This window comes from Mobula hypostoma, chromosome 12, assembly GCF_963921235.1.
Source record: "Mobula hypostoma chromosome 12, sMobHyp1.1, whole genome shotgun sequence".
Taxonomy (NCBI): domain Eukaryota; kingdom Metazoa; phylum Chordata; class Chondrichthyes; order Myliobatiformes; family Myliobatidae; genus Mobula; species Mobula hypostoma.
In genome coordinates this window covers 66,119,906-66,144,566 of record NC_086108.1, presented here as the reverse complement: position 1 = coordinate 66,144,566, position 24,661 = coordinate 66,119,906, and the positions used below count along the sequence as shown (strand labels likewise).

At 39.7% G+C, this 24,661-nt stretch overlaps 1 protein-coding gene and 1 long non-coding RNA gene across 3 annotated transcripts in view; one reads left to right on the top strand and one right to left on the bottom strand.

Moving 5' to 3' along the window:
• The window catches only part of LOC134355192 (uncharacterized), a 143,997-nt gene extending 128,828 nt beyond the window's left edge, over positions 1–15,169 (top strand). The window contains exons 1-3 of one of the 2 annotated variants that reach the window (XR_010019973.1): positions 6,432–6,666; positions 13,396–13,453; positions 15,020–15,169. This is a non-coding gene — a long non-coding RNA (uncharacterized LOC134355192). Of the gene's footprint in view, positions 1–6,431; positions 6,667–13,395; positions 13,454–15,019 lie in introns of those variants that run through there. The other variant, XR_010019974.1, reaches the window with a different exon arrangement.
• Positions 1–20,922, bottom strand: part of foxd2 (forkhead box D2) — a 42,792-nt gene extending 21,870 nt beyond the window's left edge. Inside the window, exon 1 of the mRNA XM_063064979.1 lies at positions 19,517–20,922. Coding sequence (XP_062921049.1) covers positions 19,537–20,595 — 1,059 coding nt within the window. The 5' untranslated portion in view covers positions 20,596–20,922 and the 3' untranslated portion in view covers positions 19,517–19,536. The remainder of the gene's footprint in view (positions 1–19,516) is intronic.
• Positions 20,923–24,661: the final 3,739 nt, after the last annotated feature.

Below are 24,661 nucleotides of genomic sequence, written 5' to 3'. Positions count from 1 at the left end.
CATCATCCCCTCGAAACTAATCAATAAGCTTCAAGACCTCATTGCTTCCTTCGGCAATTGGGTCCTTGATTTCCTCACTTTAAGACCCAGTCAGCTTGGATTGGCAACAACATCTCCTCCACAATCTCCATCAGCACCGGTGCACCACAGGCTGCGTGCTTAGACCCTGTTCTACTCACTTTATACTTACAACTGTGTGGCTAAGCACAGCTCCAATGCCATATTCAAGTTGCATGATGGCAACACTGTTGCGGACAGAATCAAATGTAGTGATGAATCAGCATATAAGGAGCTGATTATTGACTTCATGGGAAGGAAACCAGTCCATGAGCCAGTCCTCATCAGAGGATCAAAGACGGACAGGTTCAGCAACTTTAAAGTCCTTGGTGTTATCATTTCGGAGGACCTCTGCTGGGCCCAGCACAAAAGTACAATTATGAAGAAACCATGGCAGCACTTCTACTTCCTTGGAATTTTTGTGAAGATATCTAAAACTTTGACAAACCTCTATAGATGCGTTGTGGAGAGTATATTGACAGCCTGGTATGGAAACTCAAATGTCCTTGAATAGAAAACCCTACAAAAAGTCAAGGATACAGCCCATCCATCACAGGTAAAGCCCTCCCCATCACTGAGCATATCTACATAAATCGTTGTTGCAGGAAAGCAGCATCCATCATCAGGGACCCCCAGCACCCAGGCCATGCTCTCTTCTTGGTGCTGCCTTCAAGAAGAAGGTACAGAAACAGAATCAGGTTTATTTTCATCAGCATATGTTGTGAATTTTGTTAACTTAGCAGCAGCAAATCAATGCAATACATGATAATGAAGAAAGAAAAAAATTAATTTGCAGTAAGTATATATATGTATATTAAATAGTTAGATTAGAAATGGTGCAAAACAGGAATCATATACAAAAGAAAACGTGTGGTAGTGTTATGAGTCCAATGTCTAATTAGGAATGGTATGGCAGAGGGTAAGAAGCTGATCCTGAATCGCAGAGTGTGTGCTTTCAAGAGCCACAGGATTCACAGTACCAGGTTCAGGAACAGTTATTACCCCTCAACCATCAGCATCTTGGACCAAATGGAATAACCTCACTCAACCTCACTTGCACCATCACTGAAATGTTCCCGAAAACCATGGACTCACTTTCAATGGCTCTTCATCTCATGTTCTCAAAATGTATTGCTTATTTGTTTAGTACTATTCTTTCTTTATTTTTGTACTTGCACAGTTTGTTGTCTTTTGTACACTGGCTGAATGCCCAGCTGGTGTGCTTTTTCAATGATTCTATTATAGTTATTATTCTATTGTGGACTTATTGATTGAGTATGTCCGCAAGAAAATGAATCTCAGGGTTGTATATGGCGACATGTATGTAATTTTATAATAAATTTACTTTGAATTTTGAAATCACCTGGACCAGATAGACTGCACCCCATGATTCTGAAAGAGGTAGCTGAAGAGATTGTGGAGGAATTAGTAATGATCTTTCAAGAACCGCTAGATTCAGAGGACTGGAAAATTGCAGATGTCACTCCACTTTTAAAGAAGGAAGGGAGACAGAAGAAAGAAAATTATAGGCCAGTTAGCCTAACCTCGGTGGTTGGGAAGACGTTGGAGTCCATTATTAAGGATGAGATTTCAGAGTACTTGGAGGCACATAATAAAATAGGCCCAAGTCAGCATGGTTTCCTTCAGGAAAAATCTTGCCTGACGAATCTGTAAGAATTCTTTGAGGAAATAACAGGAAAGATAGACAAAGGAGAGTTGATGGATGTTGTTTAATTGGTTTTTCAGAAGGCCTTTTTGACAAGGTACCACACACGAGGCTGCATAACAAGAGCTCATAGTATTACAGGAATGATACGAGGATGGATAGAAAATTGGCTGATTGGTAGGAGGCAAAGTGTGTGAATGAAGGGGGACTTTATGTTTAGCTTCCAGTGACTAGTGGTGTTCCACAGGGACTGGTGTTAGGACCACCTCTTTTCACATTCTATGTCACTGATTTGGATGGCAGAGTTGATGGGTTTGTGGCCAAGTTTGCAGACAGCACAAAAATAGGTGGACAGACAGGTATTGCTGAGATGTTAGGGTCTACTACTGCATCCAGGGCTCAGTTTGTGGCCTGCTTTACACTGATGAGATCCAACGTAGAATGGAGGACCACTTTGTCGAGCACCTCAGCAGTACCTACAAAAAGCAGAATTTCCCAATGGCAAACTATTTTAAATCCAATCCCCAATCTTATTCCGGCTTGTCAGCTCATGACATCCTCCTCTGTCATGATGAGACCTCTCTCAGTCTGGAGAGGCAGCACCTCATATTTCATCCACAAAGCCACCAACCTGAAGGCATGAATATCCATTTTCTCCAACACATGGTAATTTTTTTCCCTTCTCCCTTCCCTATTCTTCATTTCCCCACTCTGGCCTCTTACCTCTTCTCCTCAGCTGCCTATCACCTCCCCCTTGTTGTCCCTGCAGCTTCCCTTTCTCCCATGATCCACTCTCCTCTCCTATCATTTTCCTTCATCTCCAGCCCTTTGCTTTTTCTATTTATCACCTCCCAGCTTCTTATTTCATCTCCCCTTCCCTCTCCCAACCTTCTTATTCCAGCTTCTTCCCCTTTCCTTTCCAGTCCTGATGAAGGGTCTCAGCCCGAGACATCAACTGCTTTTTCATTTCCGTAGAGGCTACCTGACCTGCTGAGTTCCCGCCAGCATTTTATACGTGTTACTCTAGTTACAGTATATTGAAAAGGCTGATCTTAGCTTGGCTTGTAGTTGGATAATATAATTGTATTTGGTGACTGTCTGTTGGACACTGTCTTGCCCTGAATTTTTGATAACCTATGATCCCCATGAAAATATTAGCTAATGTAGAAAAGGTGAAAGAAAAGGTGACAGACGTTAACTACAACAGCATTCCACCACTCCCAATCTTCTCTACTTCTAGCCCTTCCTTAACATGGGAGAACTTTCTGTCTGTCAAAACATGCAAGTAATAACTGAACATGAATGATATCAGTCAAAAGCTGGAGAACAATTGTTAGATTATCAGCAATGAGTCAAAGTGAAAGTGAGGAGAAAATTAACAGAAAAGTTTTAGGTTCACATATTAGTCATTATTTTTGCACAGTACCTATACTAATAATCAAATTGGACTCTAGTATTAGGAAAATTGCTTTTGATTGAAGCATCAACAATATTTTAGGGTTAGTGATTGATTTTTGTATTTTATCACCATGTATTCCAGTTTCAATAACCTTTCTAACCTGGGATTTTGCCTCTGTAATTTTTTAAGTACTTCAAAGGCACAAAGGAGAGTGTTTTATATTTACTAGATTGAATGTTTTATTTGACTGATTGGTCTTTGGTGTATAATTATACTCTTCTCCAATCTGAAATCCTGCAGATTTCACACATTTCAAATATAATGTGGAGACTCATGTGCTATTAGGCTAATAATGCACAGCAGCTCTGTCTAGCATGTGTTGTCCCAATTCAGGTTTTCAATTACTTCACCCTGTTATTAACTACAAAATAAAAGAACGTGCACTTGAATGGTGCCTATAGGTCCTTAAATCTGCCGAATTTCAAGAGGTTGTATCATCGTTGGAGCAAACTAAATACGAATTGTGCAGCCTGGATTCTCTCACATTATACTCTTTAAATGTTCTTGGACAAAAGAAAGCTTAAGCCTTCTCATCAAGTGCCATACAATACACCTTGCCAATCATTGCGGGATAAGCAGATCTTTAGAGTTTCATTTTATTCTAAGTTCAAACATAGACTTGTAGAAGAACAACATTTCGCTGTCATTACTTGCACGTGGAATATGATCTAGCAACAAAGAAATAGATTTTCAACTTTAATTCCTGGGTTTCTATTGATTAGTTTGGGACACTGTTTAACATTAAACAGAGCTTAAGCAGGATAGGTTGCCCCTTATTTTATTTGTAGATTATGTCTATACCTACGAGAAGTTCAGGCCACCTCAGCTATAATAAACACATTCTAAAAAATAATATTAAGTATCAAATCAGGACAAATTTTTTTTCAGAAGCCTGAAGTAGTGACTTAATTCCTATTTTCAATTGCCTTAGGTGACAACTACTGTTCTTTTTCATTAATTAGTGTAAAGACAATATCAAAATGTGAACATTTTATTTCAATGTTTCATTTTACTTTGAGCAGAATGTACCTAATATATGTGTGTGGAATGGTGGGCCATTAACTATTTAATAATGTTAATGTGAAATCTTCTTCTGTGCAAGTGGGAGAGAGTTACATTCTATAAAAAGCACCAGCTAAGTCCTATGCACACTATAGGATTCTTTGCAATAGACGGGACATTGTGGCCTGATTCCCGGTTAATAGAAATTCCTGGTTGGTAGAAATTCCAACCTTTTTGAAGTATGGGTGATTATATGAATTCATTATCCATTTGCTTCTCACCCAACTTTCCCATTCACTTAATATAGAGAGAAAATTTGGAGGGTATTTGATTAGCTATCTTTCAAATTTCATCGATTTTTCATCCCACCAAAGTCAGCACTACGGCAGTGTTGCTTTTTAATTGTTTGGAGACCATCCTACAGGGTATTCCAACACATCAGCCAATCTGGAAGCAAAAAGCTAGTGATAGCAAATTAACATCCTGATGAAGTTCATTGGATTCAGACACCTAATGGCCTCAAGGAGAGCCTGAGTGGAGTGACAAAAAAGTTAAAAGGATCTTACCTATCCCGAATTTCTGCAGTTCTCCTGTTCAGTTTTTGTCTCCTTCTTCTTCTAAAGTTTTTTTTTGTTTTCACAGCTGATAATGACATTGCTTTTTACTGCTTACAGTGGATTCTGAGGAGTAAGATGAGCTATCCACAGGTGGGGCAGAAGCAGCCTGATGGAATGGAGGCTGGGTAGCTTTGAAAGTATGGATCCTTTCTGCCGAGCATCTGTGTACTTCTGACAATGAGACTGCCGGCCCCATTGCCATGCTGTGTACGCATTCACCATTTATGTCATGGGCCAGGAATTTCCAAGAATTGGTAGCGAGGTTACAATTTTGAAAGGAGGGTTTGGGATGAAAGGAGGGTTCGAAATGTGACATCTTTCTGGGACTTTGAGGCATCTGTTCCAGGTAGTCCTTTCTCTGAAGCGTACGAGTGGTATCAATGTCATCAGGTAGATTATGATCTTAGTACCAAATTTGAGCTATTGTTCTCAGAAACTGCTTTTTGCCAGACAGCCAAAGGCTGTGCTAGTGCACTGAAGGTATGGAGTCAGAGTTACATAGTGGGGAGAGGCTGAGAGAGGATCTTTGTTTTGCAAGTTTGGTATTCCCATAAGTATCAGTGAATGAGTTCATGTGACTGGAGCCCCACGTTTGAGCACATACTTAATGAAGCTTCATTAGCACAGAACAACTCATGTCCTGAGGTTGCAGACACCTTGAATCTGAGTGGAGCTATATAGAATAGTTTCTCTTTTGTCTTGTCAATTAGCTCCACCCCAGCAGGAAGCTTATTGGAGATTAGTTGAAATATTGCAGCATGGAAAGATTAGTCCAGGGACAATAACTCAGCCTTGCCTGTTTACAATGTCAGGGGTTCCCAACCTGAAGGCCACGAACCCCAAGCTTGGCCCATGGCATAAGAATGGTTGGCCAGCCAGTGGTGTAGTGGCATCAGCGCCACACTTCAAGGCGAGCGGTCCTGGTTCAAATCTAGCCAGATCCTGGCACACTTTCCATCCGTGCTTGGTTGAGCATCGATCTAGCAGCATAGCCTTGTAAAAACAGATAAAATGCCAAAGAAATGGCAAGGGTGTTGGCCGATGTGCCGTAAGGCATGAGGAGGAATATCACATAAGGATGGTTGGGAACCCCATGGTGGTGGCTGCATTGGTGATGATCATGGTTTGCAGGCCACCATTGTAATTCGAGAAGACCTGCTAACACTCCACCATTACCATCCTGAACTAAGATTCAAGCACCATTTACTTTTATTTACATAGGTTTTTGCCTGAAAAGCTTTGGTGTTTGGATTACACAGCAGCTGATTCCTTTTAAAATGGCAGCGGGAAGTGTTTCTCTTGCTGGAGCTTTAATTCTACACCAGGTCCTCAGGCCACTACCAGCTCTGTAAATTTTGTTTTCCAAAAGTTCAGACTGGCCATGGCTGTTTGCATTCTTATTTAAAATTTAACCCTTGAATTTTTTGAATAAATTAAAGCCAACGCGAATGTGTTGTGAATATAATTTTGTCAAAACGAATGCTTCATGAACATTTTGATCTTACTTATTGAGGAGAATGTTGCAATGTTATTTCCCATGAAAGGAAAACAACCCAAAGCCATGATGTAATATTTTTGTTAGGAAGAATTACCTCCAGCAAACGTTTAATTGAATGAAAAGCATTTGACTCATAGCTACACGCTTATTTTTCCCCCCCAGTCTAGTACTGAAAAGGGATTTTTATCTTAACATCAAACTGTAGCATAGGCCAAGCGTTCGCCAATGCAGGAGGAAGGTCGCCAATAGAGCGTGGACCCGAAAGATTGCCCTCTACCCTTTGGGAGACCCCACAAACATCGGCCTAACGTTTATATTTTCAGCGAGTTCTCATTCTCGGACCACTAAAGAATGAAACCGCAGAAAGGTAATGAGCGGTTTGTTTTTTTTTAAAGTAAGATTGTAAATCGTAGTTGAGTTAAAGAGAACTGGACACCCCCGACCCCGTGGCCATTTTTTTTTAAGAAAAGAAAGATTCCGATGGTTTTTCCAGTTGTACAAACAAAAATAAATGTCTCCACCAGGAATTATAAAGAAACAAAACATGCAGCGAAAATGTACTCGGACCGCTGGCGCAGAATGACAGGAGAGAAATGAATCATTGAATCACCCCAGGCCGGGCAGCCGTTGTGGATTGAAAGCACAGTTAATGTAGAGAGGTAAGACTGTAAACCTCAATATGGGCAGGTTAAAGACAGGCGCAGCCGGTTGGCATCTGGGAGAAAAGGCAAAAGTATTCAACAACATAGCATCAAGAAATGGAATAAAAAATCACAGAGTGTATATGCTTACTAGTCGGAGATGCTTCATAGAGTATTTGAATGATATGAGTTATTAGTTTACTTTGAACTTTTCGCCTGTCGAAGCACCGGGATTCCATTTCACTTAATAAGGAGCGACTTTTTTTTTACTGGCGGTAATGGCGATTTATGTCCCCCTGGCTTTATATTCAATAACATTCGAAGGCATTTGGTTAGAAGTTGTTCTCTTTGTTTTTTCTGGCTCGAAAGAATTCATCGAGCCTCCGTATTGCCCGGCTTGGGGGAATTCAACGGTTCAGTTCTTATCTGGGTTTTTTTATATTCTTGCAAAAGCGTTGATTAATACCTTATAATTTTCAGGCAATAAAATATCACAGCAAAATAAAATCCGGATGTTTTCTTTTTAAGAAATCACTCAGTTGTTTTCTTCACGAGGGAATTAATCTCAACCACTATTTCTCAGGGAAGGGAGTAACGAGCAGAATGATACATGCGTTTTTGAGTGCTACAACTGGTTAGTGATAGATGTTGATAGGAGTTTACGCTAGCTTTGGCAGGCCGTGCTATTGCATTGGCTGTTGTGCGCGCATCTGGAAAAGTTATTAGAATCCAGGCACAGGGGCACAAGTAAAGCGAGGCAGACACCAATCACTCTTCTAAATAAACATTAGTCTTAAAAAGTTTGCACTATTGACCTCAGTCATTGGATTGCGTTTATTTCTGTAAAACCACGTCGTTTTTTCCCCTGCGCAGCTTAAATAGTTTTCTTTGGCAGTGCAACTCAATGTTTCTGAATTTCTGAATTTTCTGAATTTAACCCTTTCTGGTTCTGCTCCCCACTTCACCCCTATCTGCTCCACGTCGGGGTCCGTGCAACAGAAAAAGTTTAATTATATAACCGCAGTCCCTCCGCCCTTCCCAGCTACCCACTCAGTGAATGTTATATTTTAAATACGGCGAAAGTATGTCTATGTGCTGGCCCCTTTAGAAGTGAATGGGGGTGGCAATAAATCAAAATACGGGGTCGGGTCTGCAATAAGTTCGAACGGTGTTCATTTGCTTGAAACGTGTTGTGAATTACAGCCCGGGCCTGTGGAGAGAGAAAAAACTCATTAAGGGTTTTAGGTTCACGGAGCGGGATGGCAACTACACTCCTCAACGAAAAACACGAGGTGACATTTGGCGTTTGTCAGATGTTGAACCTCGGCCTAATGAGGACGCACGAAGGTGTCTATTCGGGGATTTGAGTATTAGATACTATCAACTTTTGTAACCTGGGCAAGCATTTCATTTAAGTGATATTGACGCTATTAAAAGCAACCGCTCCGGCATATTCTCCGATAGAATCATTAATATTGGTGAAAAAGTAGACACGGGTCGTTTTGAAGTGGTGATGCAATTTCGTAATGTAAGTAGTGGCAACGTTACACGCCGCGCCGTGCGATGATTAAAAATAAGTTTCGCTCGTTACGTAAAGGTAAGGTTTGTTTCATTGTGTCTTGTTTTTAAAAGATAATCTCGTGAACTGAGAACCAAAGACTATTAACTGGGAAAGGGAAGATGCATCGAGTGCCGATAGTTAACCAAAAAATTCCTCGAATCATTTCTGTTGCGGTGTCCGATGTTTTTGACAAAGCGACAACTGATCAGCACAATTTTGAATGTAGCATCATTTCCGCAATATATCACAACTAGGCCACGTGTTATTTCTTGCTGTCTGGGATGTGTTCAGCGATGTTTGATTTGCTGCACCCGCTTGCTGTTAATGCTGTAGATGTAGTTCAGGCGAGAAAACCAACTACCATATATGTTGCTATTTCTCGTATTGTATTAAGAATACGTGTATACATCATATTATCTATCTTATTTGCGTACGGGTAATATCTATGCATTGGCCATATAGTCTTATCAAATGGTTTTGTGAATTTCTGATTAGTGACCACTAAATTCCAAAAATAATTCTTTTATTTTGTTCGAATGCATGATAGTTGAGAAACCTGACAGCGGATGGATAATATGTTCAGATGAAATTAATGCAGAAGGAAGTATGGGGCTTCAGAAAAGTATTCGGAGTTAAATCGCTTCTCCTCTTACAGAAACTTAAACAATATGGTGTGGTCGCTCGAAAGCGAAATCCGTTCGACTCTGCAAAGGATCTACTTTACCGATCGTCTTGGAAACACAGCCGCAACGTCAGTTTGATGAAGGGAGGTCCTGGACTTAGATTGTCATTTAAGAGCACACTTCGTTTTTTATCACCAAGACTTATTTTCTTTCAAACATCGGCGAATCAGACAAGAGACAAAATGCAAAACGCGAAGAATAATAATAAAAAAATCGATATAGTCTTGTTTTCAATGAAACTAAAATTGTAACACTGTATCCGAAGTTTATTGCAAAGCTGATTGGTTAGTCGGTTCCGTTTCGGTTAATGGTCTAGCTGACTTAAAACTGTCGAACAGATTGGTAAAGCCCGATAGGGCCGCTTTAATAAGTGAAACGTATCTAATTTATTTGAGAAAGATTTTGTCGTAAGATCACTACAGTTACTCAAAGAGACGGCCGCAGCTGCGATCAGGTTGAATTACCGTAATTGCGAAGGTCACATGTTAAACCCTTTCAGTCATTTAGTTAATATCTCTGCCCTTACACTGCACGTTTGCTGACTTTTTTCAAGCATGAACCACACACAGTCAGCCGTTTCCAAGAATGGATTAGAGCTCGTATAGTCTAATCCATTCCTCCGGTTACTGGAACTGATACTAAAACACAACTGTCTGACCTCCTGACACAGATCCCGATCGGGATCTTTTTTTAAATTTCGCAACGGTGAGAAGCCGATAGCTGGAAATGTAGAAATATACCAACGACACGGAGACTTGCCTTCGGAATCACAAAAGACAGCTCTTTTATACAATCGTTCATGAGAAAACTGTTATAAACAAGTAGAGGATAGAAAACCAACCGTCCACTCCAGAGACATTTACACATATTAACAGGCACAAGATACCCTCAATTATACCTACGAAAATGCGCAAATTCACAAATTTGTAAAAGGCGCGGGGGAACGGATATTTTACAAGTTAGATCGAAATTTTGGGTTTAAAAAAAGCGCTGGAAACATTCGGCCGCCCGACGGCTATTGGCGAAGGCAAAGTTAAAATACCCAGTTCGTGATATACTCTTTCTGACAGAATGCCATGGGTTATGCTGCCTGAACAGTGGAAGTTATTCCATCGCTATATCACAGATCTGGAGCATTTTTGTCCACAGCCTTGTAGGCACATATATTGACGTTTGCCACATAAATACAAATATGAGCAAACGCACAGATAAGAATAGAGCTATATTTTTTACGCTGGTATATACCCCGGTAGGTGTTCGAAAGAGTTCCATGGACATGTGGTCTTTATGAACGTTCACAATGCGCATCGCATACCATACTTCCACTTTAACTCAGGACGATTAAATAAGATTGCGTTGCCTAAACAAAGATTTAATTTCAATAAATACAGCAACTAGAAAGGAAAATGCTGGAAAACTTGGATAACGCAAAAAAGAAAATCCTGGGAATATTCAGCAAATCAGACAGCATTTGTGGATAAAGAAACTGGGTTATCCTTTCAATTCTGACCGCAAATATCTCTCTTCTCCGCGGTAACGGGCTGACTTGCTGAACACTTCCAGCATTTTTCATTTTAAATGAAAAATATGATTCGCTAGAAACTTCAATAAGACACGGCGTCCTTTGGGGAAAGTGGGTAAGGTTTCAAACTATCGACAGCTTATTTGTCATCTCAGTGTTGCTGGGGATCTCAATATTAGCTGAAATATTTATTGATGCCCTAGAAATTGGCGTATACTTTTATCAACTAATTCTTGACGTCTAATAACCGTAATAAAAAAAAACAAGGACTATATTCGCCTTATGAATTCCAACAATTGATTTAGACTTTTGGATTAAAAGGGCGGATTTTGAGTTACACGTTGTGCATGTTACTATGTAGTTTGATCGCCTTCCGTTGTACAATCTTTACGAAAGCACGGGTTTGAGAAAATTTGTACTCTGACTCGATGCGTATGTTTGGAAGTCTTTTGGTCCCATTATCCTGGTGGATGTAAGCAAAACAGTGGATTAGAAGACCACCATTTGGTGACTTCGAGACATTCGGGAGTGATGTACGACCAAATGGCTAATAAAATATCTTTGACGTGAAATCCTAGTGAACCATTTGGTTTGCGACAGTCAAGTTGCACGCAGCAAGCTTCCGCCAACAGCTTTGTCCGAATAACTAGATAATCCTTTTAGCGACGTTGATTGAGTGTTACGAATGATTTCCTTGCCCGGCTCCCAAGTAGTGCTTTTCTTACTTCCACGTGGGTAAACCGAAGATTTGTCATCACATCCAAGAGTTGACATATTTGTCAGTGTAGCAGACGAGTAGTACTGCACGAGTTTCCATTTTCGGGCGCTTTACAACTATCAGGATAAGAATACATAGAAGAATACATACTTAAATAGTAATTTAAGTAAACAAAAAGTCCATAACTCCAGCAGCACTGAAGAATATATTTAATTGCCTCAGCATCTTCTGACGTGTTTGTATTAGTATAGGGAGGGATCTTTGGGATTTAATTTTATTAAAAATGCGTAGAAGAGTGAAATGAAAATTGAGAGCTGAATTGCAGGAACTGTGTAGCAGGTAACTCAACATCTGTCAGGGAAAAGACAAGGATGGAAAGGGGAATATTCCACGCGAGACTCTTCAGCAGAAGAAATCAACGCGCATATATTTCCAATGGTCGGATATATTAGCGATTAATTATCATATGCATTAACTATCCATGATTGGGCGTTACAAGAAGCACATAAAATTCACGAGGAGGCGTGGGAGTGTGGGAAAATAATATAGAACAGTAAATACAGATCAGTAAGGAAAGAAAGGCAGAGGTAACATTAGCGGCGGACAACCTGGCTCCAGAAGTCGAGCTATTATTTCACTGCGACTATGTCTAAACTTTGGATCCACAGAAAAGGAGACGAAAAGAAGTACAAGATAAAAGCACAGCTCACCTATTTCCCGATTCCCTGGATCACTTTTCCGAAAAGGGTACCATATGCTGCTAAAAAGACATTTTCCATGCAATTAATAATAACGAATTCGACATAAGGCTCGTTAGGCCGGAAGGACCTGTTATCGTGCGGTACCTCTGAAAATTGTATAGGACATCTGAAATGAGGCTATATTTACTAGGCGTTGAAAAGTTTCTGGAAAAAAACATAATTTCGCCATGTGTGATCCTGGTTGGTCAGATGGAAATGATGAGATTTTAATAGCGCCTTTTGGTAGTTAGTAAAGGATGATCAGAGATATAAAAAAAAGTCAGAAAGAAAACATTTCTCCTTAACACTGCAAATGGAGTAGAGAATTACTTTCGGATAATGTGTCATTTAATGTTTATTAAAGTATATATAAAAGTAAAGTTGGTGATGGGGTTGAAGTACACTGTTAAATAAAAGGTCCTTAAAAATGAGATGTGTAAGAGCTGCCGGTTTGTCTATGTGAACCTATGTAAGTATACTGTATGTGTAATTGCAGTTGTACACTGTAAGTTTGAATATTCGAGTTTAAACATACTATGTTGTGTTTGCGTGACAACAACCCTGGATATGAGGCTTGCGTAAAATCTCAATCTCCGTTATCATGAGTATTTTTAATCAAAACATTAATAGCTCCTTGAACTTATTCCAGACTTAAATCCAGAAGATGAGAAATTCAAGAATAAAGCCCGTTCGATGATACAATGCAAGTGGGCGAAATTGATTTATGCGAAGGGTTAAAATGAAACCTAAAAAAAAAATTGGAATCGTCTTTCTTTTGGAAATAATTTTCTTAATATAATCAGCAAGCATCTCTTTTCTGTGCAGCAGCTGCACCTCAGCAGTCCTAGGATTTCGATGGCAGGATCTCCCCGCCCCCCTCCCCCCTCCCCCCGCAGAAGTTGTTTTTACTAAAACTATACATTCAAGTGTTATGTTGCTGTATAAACAGTCTGCGCATATTTACAAAACGAGTCCGCTAAACTTATTAGGTCCATTTGGCAGAAAATGTAAGAACATTGTTTTTATTCTTACCATGTTTGATGAAATTCAACTTATATCATGCATTTTCATTTGTTTTAAACACACTTTTTCCCTAAAATACGATAAGCTGCTCTTTCCTCGTTGAGCACATGGGAAAACACACGGAAAGTGCCGTTGCCTTTCCGAAGAAGAGGAAAGGAACGTGGGTCCGTACAATTCTGGTAGTAATGGGCCTGTGCTTACTTTGCAGGTGAAGTCGTTATATTGAACCAAACAAAACCAGGATAAAGGTTTCGCCCAAAGGACTGGTAGGAATTACAGTTGGAAGAATCTCTTTGTGGGTTGAAAGGTTAAGTCAATCTCAGATCTCAGAATGATCAGCAGGGTTCTAAATACTGTATCCCAAAAACAAGGAGGCATAAATGTCGCATCCGGTAAGCTGCTGCCAGCTCCAGCGACCTGCATTCAATCCTGACTGACCTACGCTGCTCTGTGTGTGAAGTTTGCACTTTCTCCCCGTGACTGCGTGGGTTTCCCCTGGGTGCTCCGGCAAAAAAAAAAGACCCGAGGGATGGCTATTACAAGTTTTGCTTAGTGTGTGTTGTAGAATCTGGAGGAAATTGATGGGAATGTGAGAAAAATAAAAGCGGATTAATGATCTTGCTGATCAGCGCAGACACTATAGGCCGAATGGCCTACTTCCGTCCTGTATGCTTCCATTTCAAAATAGACCCGGGGCTGAACACAAGTTAGAAACTTAGGACTTATTTATGTTCAACAATATATGGTCAATTATCTTGTAATATTCTTTACATTTTAGGAAAAGTATATTTAATTATATTTTTCGCCAAACACCATCACAGATAATAAATAATTTGGTGTACAACTTGTCTTCTATCGAACTGGTTTTCATTCCGATTATTAAACCAATCGAGGCCATTGGCTCTTGAGCTAAGGCAAACGAAAAATTATTTTCCCGTTTTGTTTTTTATTTAATGCGATTATCAAACGTTGCCCTTTTTGGTATCATTTAAAGATAATTGGATTGCATTCCCCTGCTCAAATTTTGTAATCCAGGTGAATAAGGAGAAAATATAGGTATCAGTACTCTGCGACCTTCTGATGTTATTTGACACGTCTTCAACAAGACCAAATCATTCATTTGTCATTTCGAAATTAATGAGCTTCTACAAAAAATGATATACAGAACTGCAATCGCGTGCAAGGTTTTTGAAACTATAGGCCGCACACCTCATGCATGCTTTATAAACTAAAGCATCGGTTTTGTCCAACTCAAACCTAAAATGACAACAACTGTTGGGGTAATCATTGAATGCATTTAAAAACACAAATAAATCTGTTTAATCAGTTGGTAATAGAATAAATGTGCCGCAAGAAAGTATGTTACGAGAATAGCTCTGTTGTGTGAACCTTTAACACATTTCTGAGCAATGCTCATTCGAAATGGTTAGAAAACTCAGGAAGATATCTGACAATTTGTCTGAGCAAGTTGAAAACATATTAAAAACAACGCCAAGTTGAAATCTGCTTTAAATGATTTGTCACACTACCAGTTTATTTCAAAAAAATTAAAGTATTAGGAGGTTGAATGCAATTACGTGAATTGGAATGGTGAACCCATTGAATATTAGCATATTTGTGAGATGAACAATCCGTTGCTGAAATAAATACTTAGTTGTTATTAAGAGTAATCTTAATAGAAAGTCACTAATCTGATTTGTAAACATAAGGAATTTAATAATTTGTTTTGAGAATGTGGCGTCTCGGTTCTATGAAAAAAAGATAAACTCATTTTATTTGCATGAAAGTTTAATAACTCACATGCTGACATCTGTTTCATATTCCCATTACAGGTTATACATGGAAAGAAGCGTCAGAGACAACATGACAATTATCTCTGTCATGGTATCACAAATGAAATATTCATCCAAAGAAAATTTCTGAAAAATGAAGCAGGCCGTACTAATGAACATTCAGACTGCAATATTTATGACTCTCAAATAAAAGAACAAACAACATATAAACGATTGAACATTTCCTATCTGACTGACCCTCTGCTCCTTTTCATAAGAGTAACTTTCTCCTAGAAACATTTTCTCTGTTCATTTTTACCAACCCACACATTTGCTGACAATCATAGAGCGAATCCAATGGCGTATAACCCACCATGTAAGGCGTTTACGCATCACAAGTTCCAACCCCACAACAATCGGAGTACTTGGATCACTCTTCGCTATCTGAGCAGGAACCGAACCCATGACATTTGAAATCTCTTTCAAATTCACGTAGACAAAGCGAATAATCCCAAAAATTAAAAAAAAAGTCTCGTTAGGAGGAAACCTAACACTTGGTATAGAAGTACTTGTGTTGATATCCTATCGGGTTATGGATAGCACGCTGTCATCTAAACGCAGCACAACATTCCCCGTGTGGGATTTGTTTACCAAATGATTTCTAACGAAGTAATGTAACTGTGGATTTCATCCCGTTCATTTATCCGTGTTCTCTTTCCTATTAATTAACATGATTTGTCTTCATTAATAATTTTGGCCAGTTTACAGATGAACAAGATCCAAATTATTCTTTGGCAAGCAGCGGCTCTTGCAGGATTCCCACTGACTCCCGCCCCCACCTCCACACACACACCAACCCATCCCATTTCATGCAAGTGTATTGACTATATTCTTGAAATGAAAAACGAAATTCGTATTCTGTTAAAACAGACTGTATATTTTAGAAAACAAAAAGCATTTTCAGAATGCAACTTTAAAGCTGTTCCTGGATATGTGGACACCAAACATCCACATTTCTCCCTTATATTCTAAATCGCTGGGTGCTAAGACCTGGAGATAGAGATGATATAGCATTACACATTGTAACACTATCTTAATGTTAGTTCATACAAACCATTTAAGAGTTGGTTGGTGTTAGCTAATCCTGATGGTACATATGATATCCCTTTCACGCTGCAAGTTGTTTAACAATTTCAGATCACTTTGAACGTGGGACAGGTTTTATTTTTGGTTTTGAATACAATCGTATAACGATTCGCGAAAGTGATACAGTATTGATCATTGATTCTAAAAATATGTCTTCAAAGACATTTACTAAAAGCCCTGAAAATATTTATCTGATATTGGAAAGGACATAAATGACAATTCTACAATTTGCTACCTAAAGTATATTGCGTTTTATCTAAATATAAATTACACGCGTTTTATACTCTTCTTTAAATCTAATCATTACTCTCAGCTATGTTCGAAACTTAACGCTGTAATGAAGAAGCTGGCACGTATCCGTTATAGGTGTCACTAAAACGTAGGTTAATAGGTCTGTTCCCTGCTCATTGACCCAACGTGGGCAGCGGGGCTCACAAAATGCCAACCAGAATTATCACAATAATCAGTTTGAACATGCTTCTACTGTTTTACGCATCAATATAAAACTGGTAGTTCTTAACTTAAAGAGATGGGACTAATCACGGCTGCATATACTTAAAGAATCCCGTGAATTAAATAAATTGCAAAGTGATCGAAATGGAATAGCAAGGGTAGGAAACTCCTAATTCTATTAAGCAGACGACAAACGGTACATTTAACTACAATTACTTCGGTTGAATTGTCCGACGTTCAACGTCAGCTATGACCCATTCAACAATAACTTGGAGATTTATGCAGCCTATTACAAACAGGTACTAGTTCTGGACGGGTTTATTGCAGTTGTTGCAAATAATCCTATATTAACTTGCCCTTTAAAAGATTTACGTTGAAGATAAAAGCCCCCATTTCGAGCGTGAGGCTTCTCGCTGGGCAAACCGCAAATGTCCTATTTCAGTTGTTATGCAAATCAGTAAGGACGGCTCTTGAAGTAGATTACTTGTAGGCAATATTCACATAGCAACAAAAGAAACTAGGCTGCGACACTTTACCTGTGAAGAGCCACGGAGTTTCATAATGGTCGATGTACATCTTAAGTGGCCAACTCCGAATGACACAAACCAGCTATCCCTTGAACTCCTATTATAAAACCAACATAGTGTAGATGCTGTAAATCTGAAAATAAACATAATTTTTCCATGCAACACACATCAAAGTTGCTGGTGATAATTTTTCCATGCCTCATTAAGATATCGTTTTTACAGTATTTTCTGCAAAATGTCACGCCAGGTCAGTTTCACTCTAAAAAAAAACTACAATCGATCAATTTTTGATGAAGAAAACTTAACTACCAGAACACTTCCAGTCGACGCTTCGCTTAAAAGGGAAACTTTACGGAACAAAATTCAAGCTTTATTTATTTGCTATGTATTTCATCCCATTTTAGCTCAATACAAACAATAGCCGTGGCAGTAGGAAAACTAACAAAAAAATCTTACAGGTTTGATTTTGATTTGGAATTTCATCCTAGACAGGCCCAACAGATGGATAGCCCACTTTCATTAGACGTGTTCCTTTTATCCCGTGGTTGAGCCTTGAAGACTGTCTTCATTCCTTTGCCAATTAGTCCAAATTATGCGACCTCAATGTACAGGCTAATGTCAACAATTAAAGACAGTTCCATTGACATCTTGAGAACTGAACCACATTTTTATCGTTATCACATGCTTCAAAAAGGGGTACCTTCGGCTAATGAGCGTGTCAGAAAAAGCCCTATGTGGTAAAATTGCAACTTGAACACAATCACAGCAAATGAAAGAGCTTTACTATGCTAAGTAAAACATGGTAGTTGGCAAACCTTTAAAATAGATAGATTGCCCGTCTGTTTTATCCCGTGGAGCGGATCTTCGAGTCTTAAACAACCTTTGTACAGGCAAAGAAACACAAAGATAAAAGACAACCAACTGTCTGAGAGAAGATCGCTTTTCAAAAGCGAATGCGTGAGTTGGGCCTGAGACCGCTCGCTGGGAGTCATTTATTCAGGACGAGGCATTATCAGCAACATAAACAAACTAGACGGCCTTTGTGTGGATTACAGCAGATACAACGCTTCTGCAAATTAGTGGTGTCCAGAAAATTATATCCAAAGCGAGAGCCACCAGCAAGACTATTTATGAGGAGCTGGGAAGAAGCTGTTCCAGACAATACATTGGATTAACAAGTACCAGTAAGACTTCAAAACTATTTCCAGCTTCTAAGAACATAATAGCCATATGCACAGGTGAATTGAAAATTCCAGTTAGTCTTTATGTGTGGAGTGAGTAAAATGTTTTGCAAATTGTATGAAACTTTCCTCTGACTCCTTATTGCTAATCTACTTTAAAATAAAAAAAACTGCACAAATCTCTTTTGAAACGTATTCAGCTCACCTCATAAAATAATCATACAAGAAGAAAAATAAAATAACCAACTCTTAACACTGCCTTTTTAATGGGCACCCTTCTTTTGGTTTCACTTCTAAATTGGAGCATAGTATTTTTTTAAAAAAAATAGGGAACAAATGAAGCTATAAACAATTGCATTGTCCATATATTTTAGGTATATTTGAAATATTACGATTCTGTCCTTGATATCATGCTCACTCATCTCTTCGTCGAACAAAATTGAGGCCTCAGTTTTTACTGGACCATTGAATACAACAATGTAATTTACATAATAAATAATTATGAACTATTCGAGTTAAACAGAATATGTTAATTTAGATAGAGTGAGGTATTACCAGAATGTAATATATATATAATATAAAATAACAGGGCGTTGTATTATCGCCAAACTTTAATCCTGTGATTGTTATAAATCTTAGGCCCCAAATAGTTACTTAAAACTCTGATTTAAGTTTTATGAGCAAACATTATGTACAAATACATGGGAAGGCATATTTTTCAGAGTTAAAACCATTTATTAATTTACACCAAACGACCTGATGGACATTTTAAACATAGAGCACTGTATTGTTCACAGACTTTCCTCGTAAAATAGATCGATGTACAACCAATGAGACAGCAGGCAGGAGGTGGGAAAGTTGTACATCTTTCCTCTATCTTTATACAAATAATTACCGAAAACCCATAAAACTAGACAGTTAGGGACTGAAGGCAACAGAAATTTTAGAAGATCCGTTTATTAATTCTCTTCACCATTTTCCTTCTAAATCGCGTATTTTACATCAAAATCATTTATTTAATAATCCTGAGGGTCCCTAACCGTCCTTTAACAGTGCTTAAACAGTATAGTGGATCAAATTATTGGAAAAGGTAACATTCGGTACAGACAGCACGAGAAAGAATGACATTAAGAATTCAATATTCCCCAGGTATCTTTACATATATACATACGATAAATATATCTTGTCTTTTCTTCCAGAGCAGAAGCATACTTTTGTGGTTCCAAATATTCAAAAGGTATAATTCCTACCTTACACGGGACGAGAAATTTTAATAGTGACAGGTGTTAAGATTTGTGAGTTTACTTGAAAAGGTCTGTCCAGTCTGTAGAACATTATCGTGCGTTAAGTTTAGAGGGTTCTGGGACTGCGTGAGTGCTGGAGTTAACATTGCCAGGACCTGTGCTTGGCTTCCAGGCGGAGCTGAGTAGGGAGACCCGGGGGTATTTGACGGAGCAGCCCCTATGATATTGTCTATAGAGAAGGAAGGCCTGGACTGACTCGGGTCTGCTTTCAATCCTTGTAGGTTGGGTAGAGTGGGACTCAGCTGCGGGTAGAAGGATTTCCTGGTTAAGTCGTTGCTGTGTAAAAGCGAGGGGATAGCTGCAGCTGGGAACATTGACGCTGGTGATGGCACCGTACAGTGCGGAGGCTGGAATGGGAACGTACTCGGGGAGGCATGGTGATGAGGGTGGTGGAAATTTTGCAGCTGGATGCCATAACCGCAGCCATAAGGTCCATATCCAAAACTTGGCATGAAGCTGCCGTGATCTCTCAAGATTTCGGACGGCTGCTGCCTTTTGAACCGTTTCCTCCTCCGAAGGAAGCTCCCGTTGTCAAACATGTCTGCAGAATCGGGGTCGAGAGTCCAGTAGTTGCCCTTGCCAGGATTCCCGGGCTCCCGGGGTATTTTCACAAAGCAGTCGTTGAGAGACAAATTGTGCCGGATGGAGTTCTGCCAGGCAGGGAACTTTTCCCTGTAGTAAGGGAAACGATTACTGATAAACTCGCAGATCTCACTCAATGTTAGTCTCTTCTTTGGACTCTGTAGAATGGCCATAGTGATCAGAGCGATGTAAGAGTAGGGAGGTTTGACCAAAGTACTTTTGCATGATTTCTCACTTGCCCTGGTCGTACCTGGGTCAGACACGCCGGACAAGTCCGGGGACTCAATATTCTCGGAAACGTTCCTGCTTAAGATATCGTCTGAATCGTTGTCAGAAAGAAAATGACCATATTTCCCTTCTTTGCTGTTCATATCACCGACCACATCAATATCTGTATCCTCGGAGAGCAGTGAATGATCAGACATGTCGGCACCTAGAGTCATTGTTGAAGTGATCGGCCCAGTGTCTTCAATCCTTGTGTCGGTAGCAACTCTCCAGTCTCTCAGACCCCCTAGTGGAGTGGCTCAGAATGGCCAAGGGGAAAAGAAATCAGAGAACCCGCACTCCTTTCCAATGGATCCTTATTCTCTTGTTTCCTCATCGACAACTTTGCAGATATTGCCCCTTTTTTACTGTAATCTCGCGGCTCCCAAACTCAGACTAGTGCACATAGTTTGTAGACGGCTGCCCGGCCGCTCGACGCTAGGAGCAAAGTTTGTTTTTTTTATAAAAAGGAAAAGTTGACAAAGCTGAGCCAGGCAGCGGAAGCCTCTTCTGCTCCTCAATCTGCTGTCAATAGACATTTATCCGACAGGGGGCGTCACGTGGCCGTGACGTAAGGGGTGAGTTGGGTTCCCTCTCGGAGATCAGCCGCGGGCTCTTCTTAAAGGGTGGCCTGACAGGGGTCACCAGTGAAATACAGAGGGACATTCAGCCTTCCTACCTAACACTATCCAAAGCAGCCAACGGTTCAGTATGAATCTGTGATTTTGATTGTCACTTAAGTTTGTAATTTAAGATCTGTAATTTTCTGTATTTCTTTAAGTATGGTTGTGTTAAGATAGCGTTTTCCAGAACGCCCGTACGCAGCACTTGTTCCATCATCATTTCTTTTCTGTTCTGCATGTTATGACACCGTATGCACAAACTGGCCGGGTGGTCGAGACTCAACAGGCAATTTTGTTGAAACATCCATGTTTTTTTTAAATTTAAAAGCTCTTCTCCACCCACCGGAATGGTAGCAATTTTAAGAAGCGAAGATTGCCTTTTTTTTTCCTCAACCAAAGCCGACAATTCGGTAACATCCCTTTCACTCGCTGGAGAATATATGAAACCTTGTTTTGTCTAAAGTAGCTCCGGTAACGAGTATTCAACTAGCCTCTACATTTTTTTTTGTCAATTATTCGCTTGTTAACTGATGAAGGTGTGTAGTGCCAGTGTGTTAACAAATAAAGAATAATCCACCTATCGGAGCAAACGCTGCGATAGCTCGAGTTGGCAGCGGACAGAAGGTGGAAATGGGTCGACGCGCACGCCCACAGTGCGCCGAGGATTTGCTTCCAAATTGTACCTCTTCAGGATTCCACGACTAAAAGTTCTTCAAACTTCTCGATTCTCGAGGCAGCAGAATACAAGAACGCAAGAAAATAGAAGCAGCATAATAGCGAAATAACACGAAGCAAGAAGTTCAGGCGTACTAAAGGAAATTGACCTTCTCTGGTCACTTTGAGCTTTTCACCATATCCATTCTTAAAGTGCTCATAACATAAACCGACTTCTTTTTTTTAGAGAGGCGGGAGGCAGAGCAAGAGAGAAAGACATGAGTAAACCATACACCACTTTTCATCTCGAGATCGTTTGTAATCGCGCAACACAGATTTGATCTTGTGAATGATAGTTGCATACAGATTTAAACGCAGAGCAAATGACCGGATATAGAAATATAACTTATCCTTTTTCATGATCCCCATTCCAAAACTGCAAGGAAAAATCCCGCACCCAATTTCAAACATCGACTATTTTCGAAAGGTCACTTGAAGTGTGTATTTAATACTACATCAACAGAGATGCACATATAACTGTTGCTGTGCGTCTGTTGTATCCTTCCTACATCCAAGTCTCAGTTCTGAATTTTGCAATATCACCTAAACGCTTCTTTTCGCTGGCCAAATTTCAAAAGCATATTATGCATCAAGGACAATGTTTCCTTTACCATCAAGAACACCGAACCTGATAATTTTCCCTTCTCCCATTAATCAATAATGCGGTTCGTTCCAAACTTTATTAGATATTATATGCAGTTATAATTTATCCGATAGGTGCCTGGATTATTATAGGAAGGTAAGCAGCTACGAGGTGATGCTTGCTAAGTGTCGAAGTTGCTTAACAAATCAGCATGCATCTTTCAAATATATGTTACCCGAAAATATTTCACGATTAAAGCAAGATGTTCTGCATTTAGACGATTCCCTTTTCAAGTAGCAAATCAGTTATGAACTTCAGTTGTACAGACTGACTACATTAAAGAAAAATTCATTACTTGTGTTTTAGCTGCAAGGACTCTGGTTAATAATTTCCCACTGGATGGATATTTTTGATCTGTTTATTATATTTAGGATTTTTTGCAGTTTTGAATGTTTGGTTAAAATAACTAATTAATTTAACAACTGATTACCCTGAAAGAAGATCGTAGAACTGCACTGTTTAAGATGCTTGTTACAAGAATAATTAACTCCGCCATCGACAGTCCCAAGCCCGTCGAAAGGAGAAAGGTCGGGTATGGGGCTATCAACCCCCATCTGGCAAAAACAGAGAGCCATAGAAACGCCAACAAAAAGGCCGAAACAGCTCATCCCTGGGACCGGATCTTTGCCTAAAAGACGCATGGTAGAACGCCTTCTATCTGCCCGGGACTGAGGATTCTGGCGAGCTGCTGTCGGCGTTCTATGTCCCAGTAGGGGTGTTGGACTTGAGAAGAAGAAAATAGCCAATTGTGCGAATGTGAAAGGGGGGAGGGGTGAGCATTAAAGGGCAGCTAAGTACTTCAATTGTCGCCTCGAAGCTCTGTTACTTCACAACAGGTGCGGGCTGACTTTTACTCCAAGAGTCTTCTAGTAGGACGGTAGCCAGCATGGTCAAACAGCTGTCGGTTTCAAATGCCACACGGTCTTCAAATGCCCAACGGTTTGCACTTCCTAAATGGTCATCTCCTGTCCAATGTGTGCTCTATAAGCACAGAGGATTATGTACAAACTGATTTAAACTCAGCAGAGGCCCGAGCACAGGTTCCCTAAAGAAAATGAAATCTCGTGAAAAACGAAAAAAAAAGGATTAATACTGTACCACAAAATATTAACTTTGGGTCTAATTAATTATACTTTGACCAGCATTCAATACTTGCAAGAATGGAAGCGGACACCTCAGCTAGTCACTTACATGGTGAGCAGTAAAACACGGCTCTTAAAATACTTAATTTTGGGGAAAACTATATAAACATTTAAAATCCTCTTACTCTGTTAAACTTAGATCCATTTATTAAATCCAATGGCCTTTAAACCACACCAGAAACGACACTTATCCTGGTGTTTTTATTGAAATAGGTAACGAGGAATCTGGGTGTGATTCTGTGCAGATTTTCACGGTGTCCCAGTGTTCGATCACATCAAAGGAGCAAAGGTCATTTTAGAAGTGTGAACAGTGGCTCTCGCATCAACCTTGACTACTTTTAGAAAAAAAATGAATGTAGTTTTCTGCTAAAAATAGATTTGATTTGCATCAGCTTTATTAAGAAATCAAACATTTTTACCTGGATCTATTTCACCAAGTTTAGTTGGAACGGTTCAAACGACACTGTTATTTCTTTTCACCGTTAACATCCAGCAGGGGCTCCCTGTGGTTTGGAAATCTTGGTTACTTTCTGCTTCCTGCTTCCCCTTGGCGCTGTAGATCACGTTCTGTGGATGGAATACAACACGGCTAACTACTGCAATCTCATCCCCATATTGAAGGCACTGATCGTAATTTTCTAAAACTCCGTGTGGGTCCATTTATAGCGAACCTGTCCGTATTAATAAACGAGTGTCAAAAGCGCCACCTGCTGTCTGTTGTAGAAATGGAAAGTCAACTATCATCTTCAACGACGGAGAACGGAACGCATTCTCCCCTCTCCGTTAGCTTATTCATTGTTGGTAGGGTGTCGCTAACCAAACATCACTAACTTACCCTGCCTCAAAATCTTCTACAAGCAGAATACAACTTTAGACAAAGTCAAAATTACCTTGTTATCCCTAATAAATACAAACACAAAATCTCAAACCAGTTTTCTTATGGTATACTTCATTAGTTCAGTGAGATAAAGCAAGACCTGGTTGCAGACGACCGCTTGTAATTTCTATTTGACCAATCACAGAGCAGTGTTGAATTCTAAATCTGGCTACTTGTCACAACGTGTTTCAAACCAATATGGGGTAACATGTAGAGGGAGTAATATGGAAACATTGAAAATAGGAG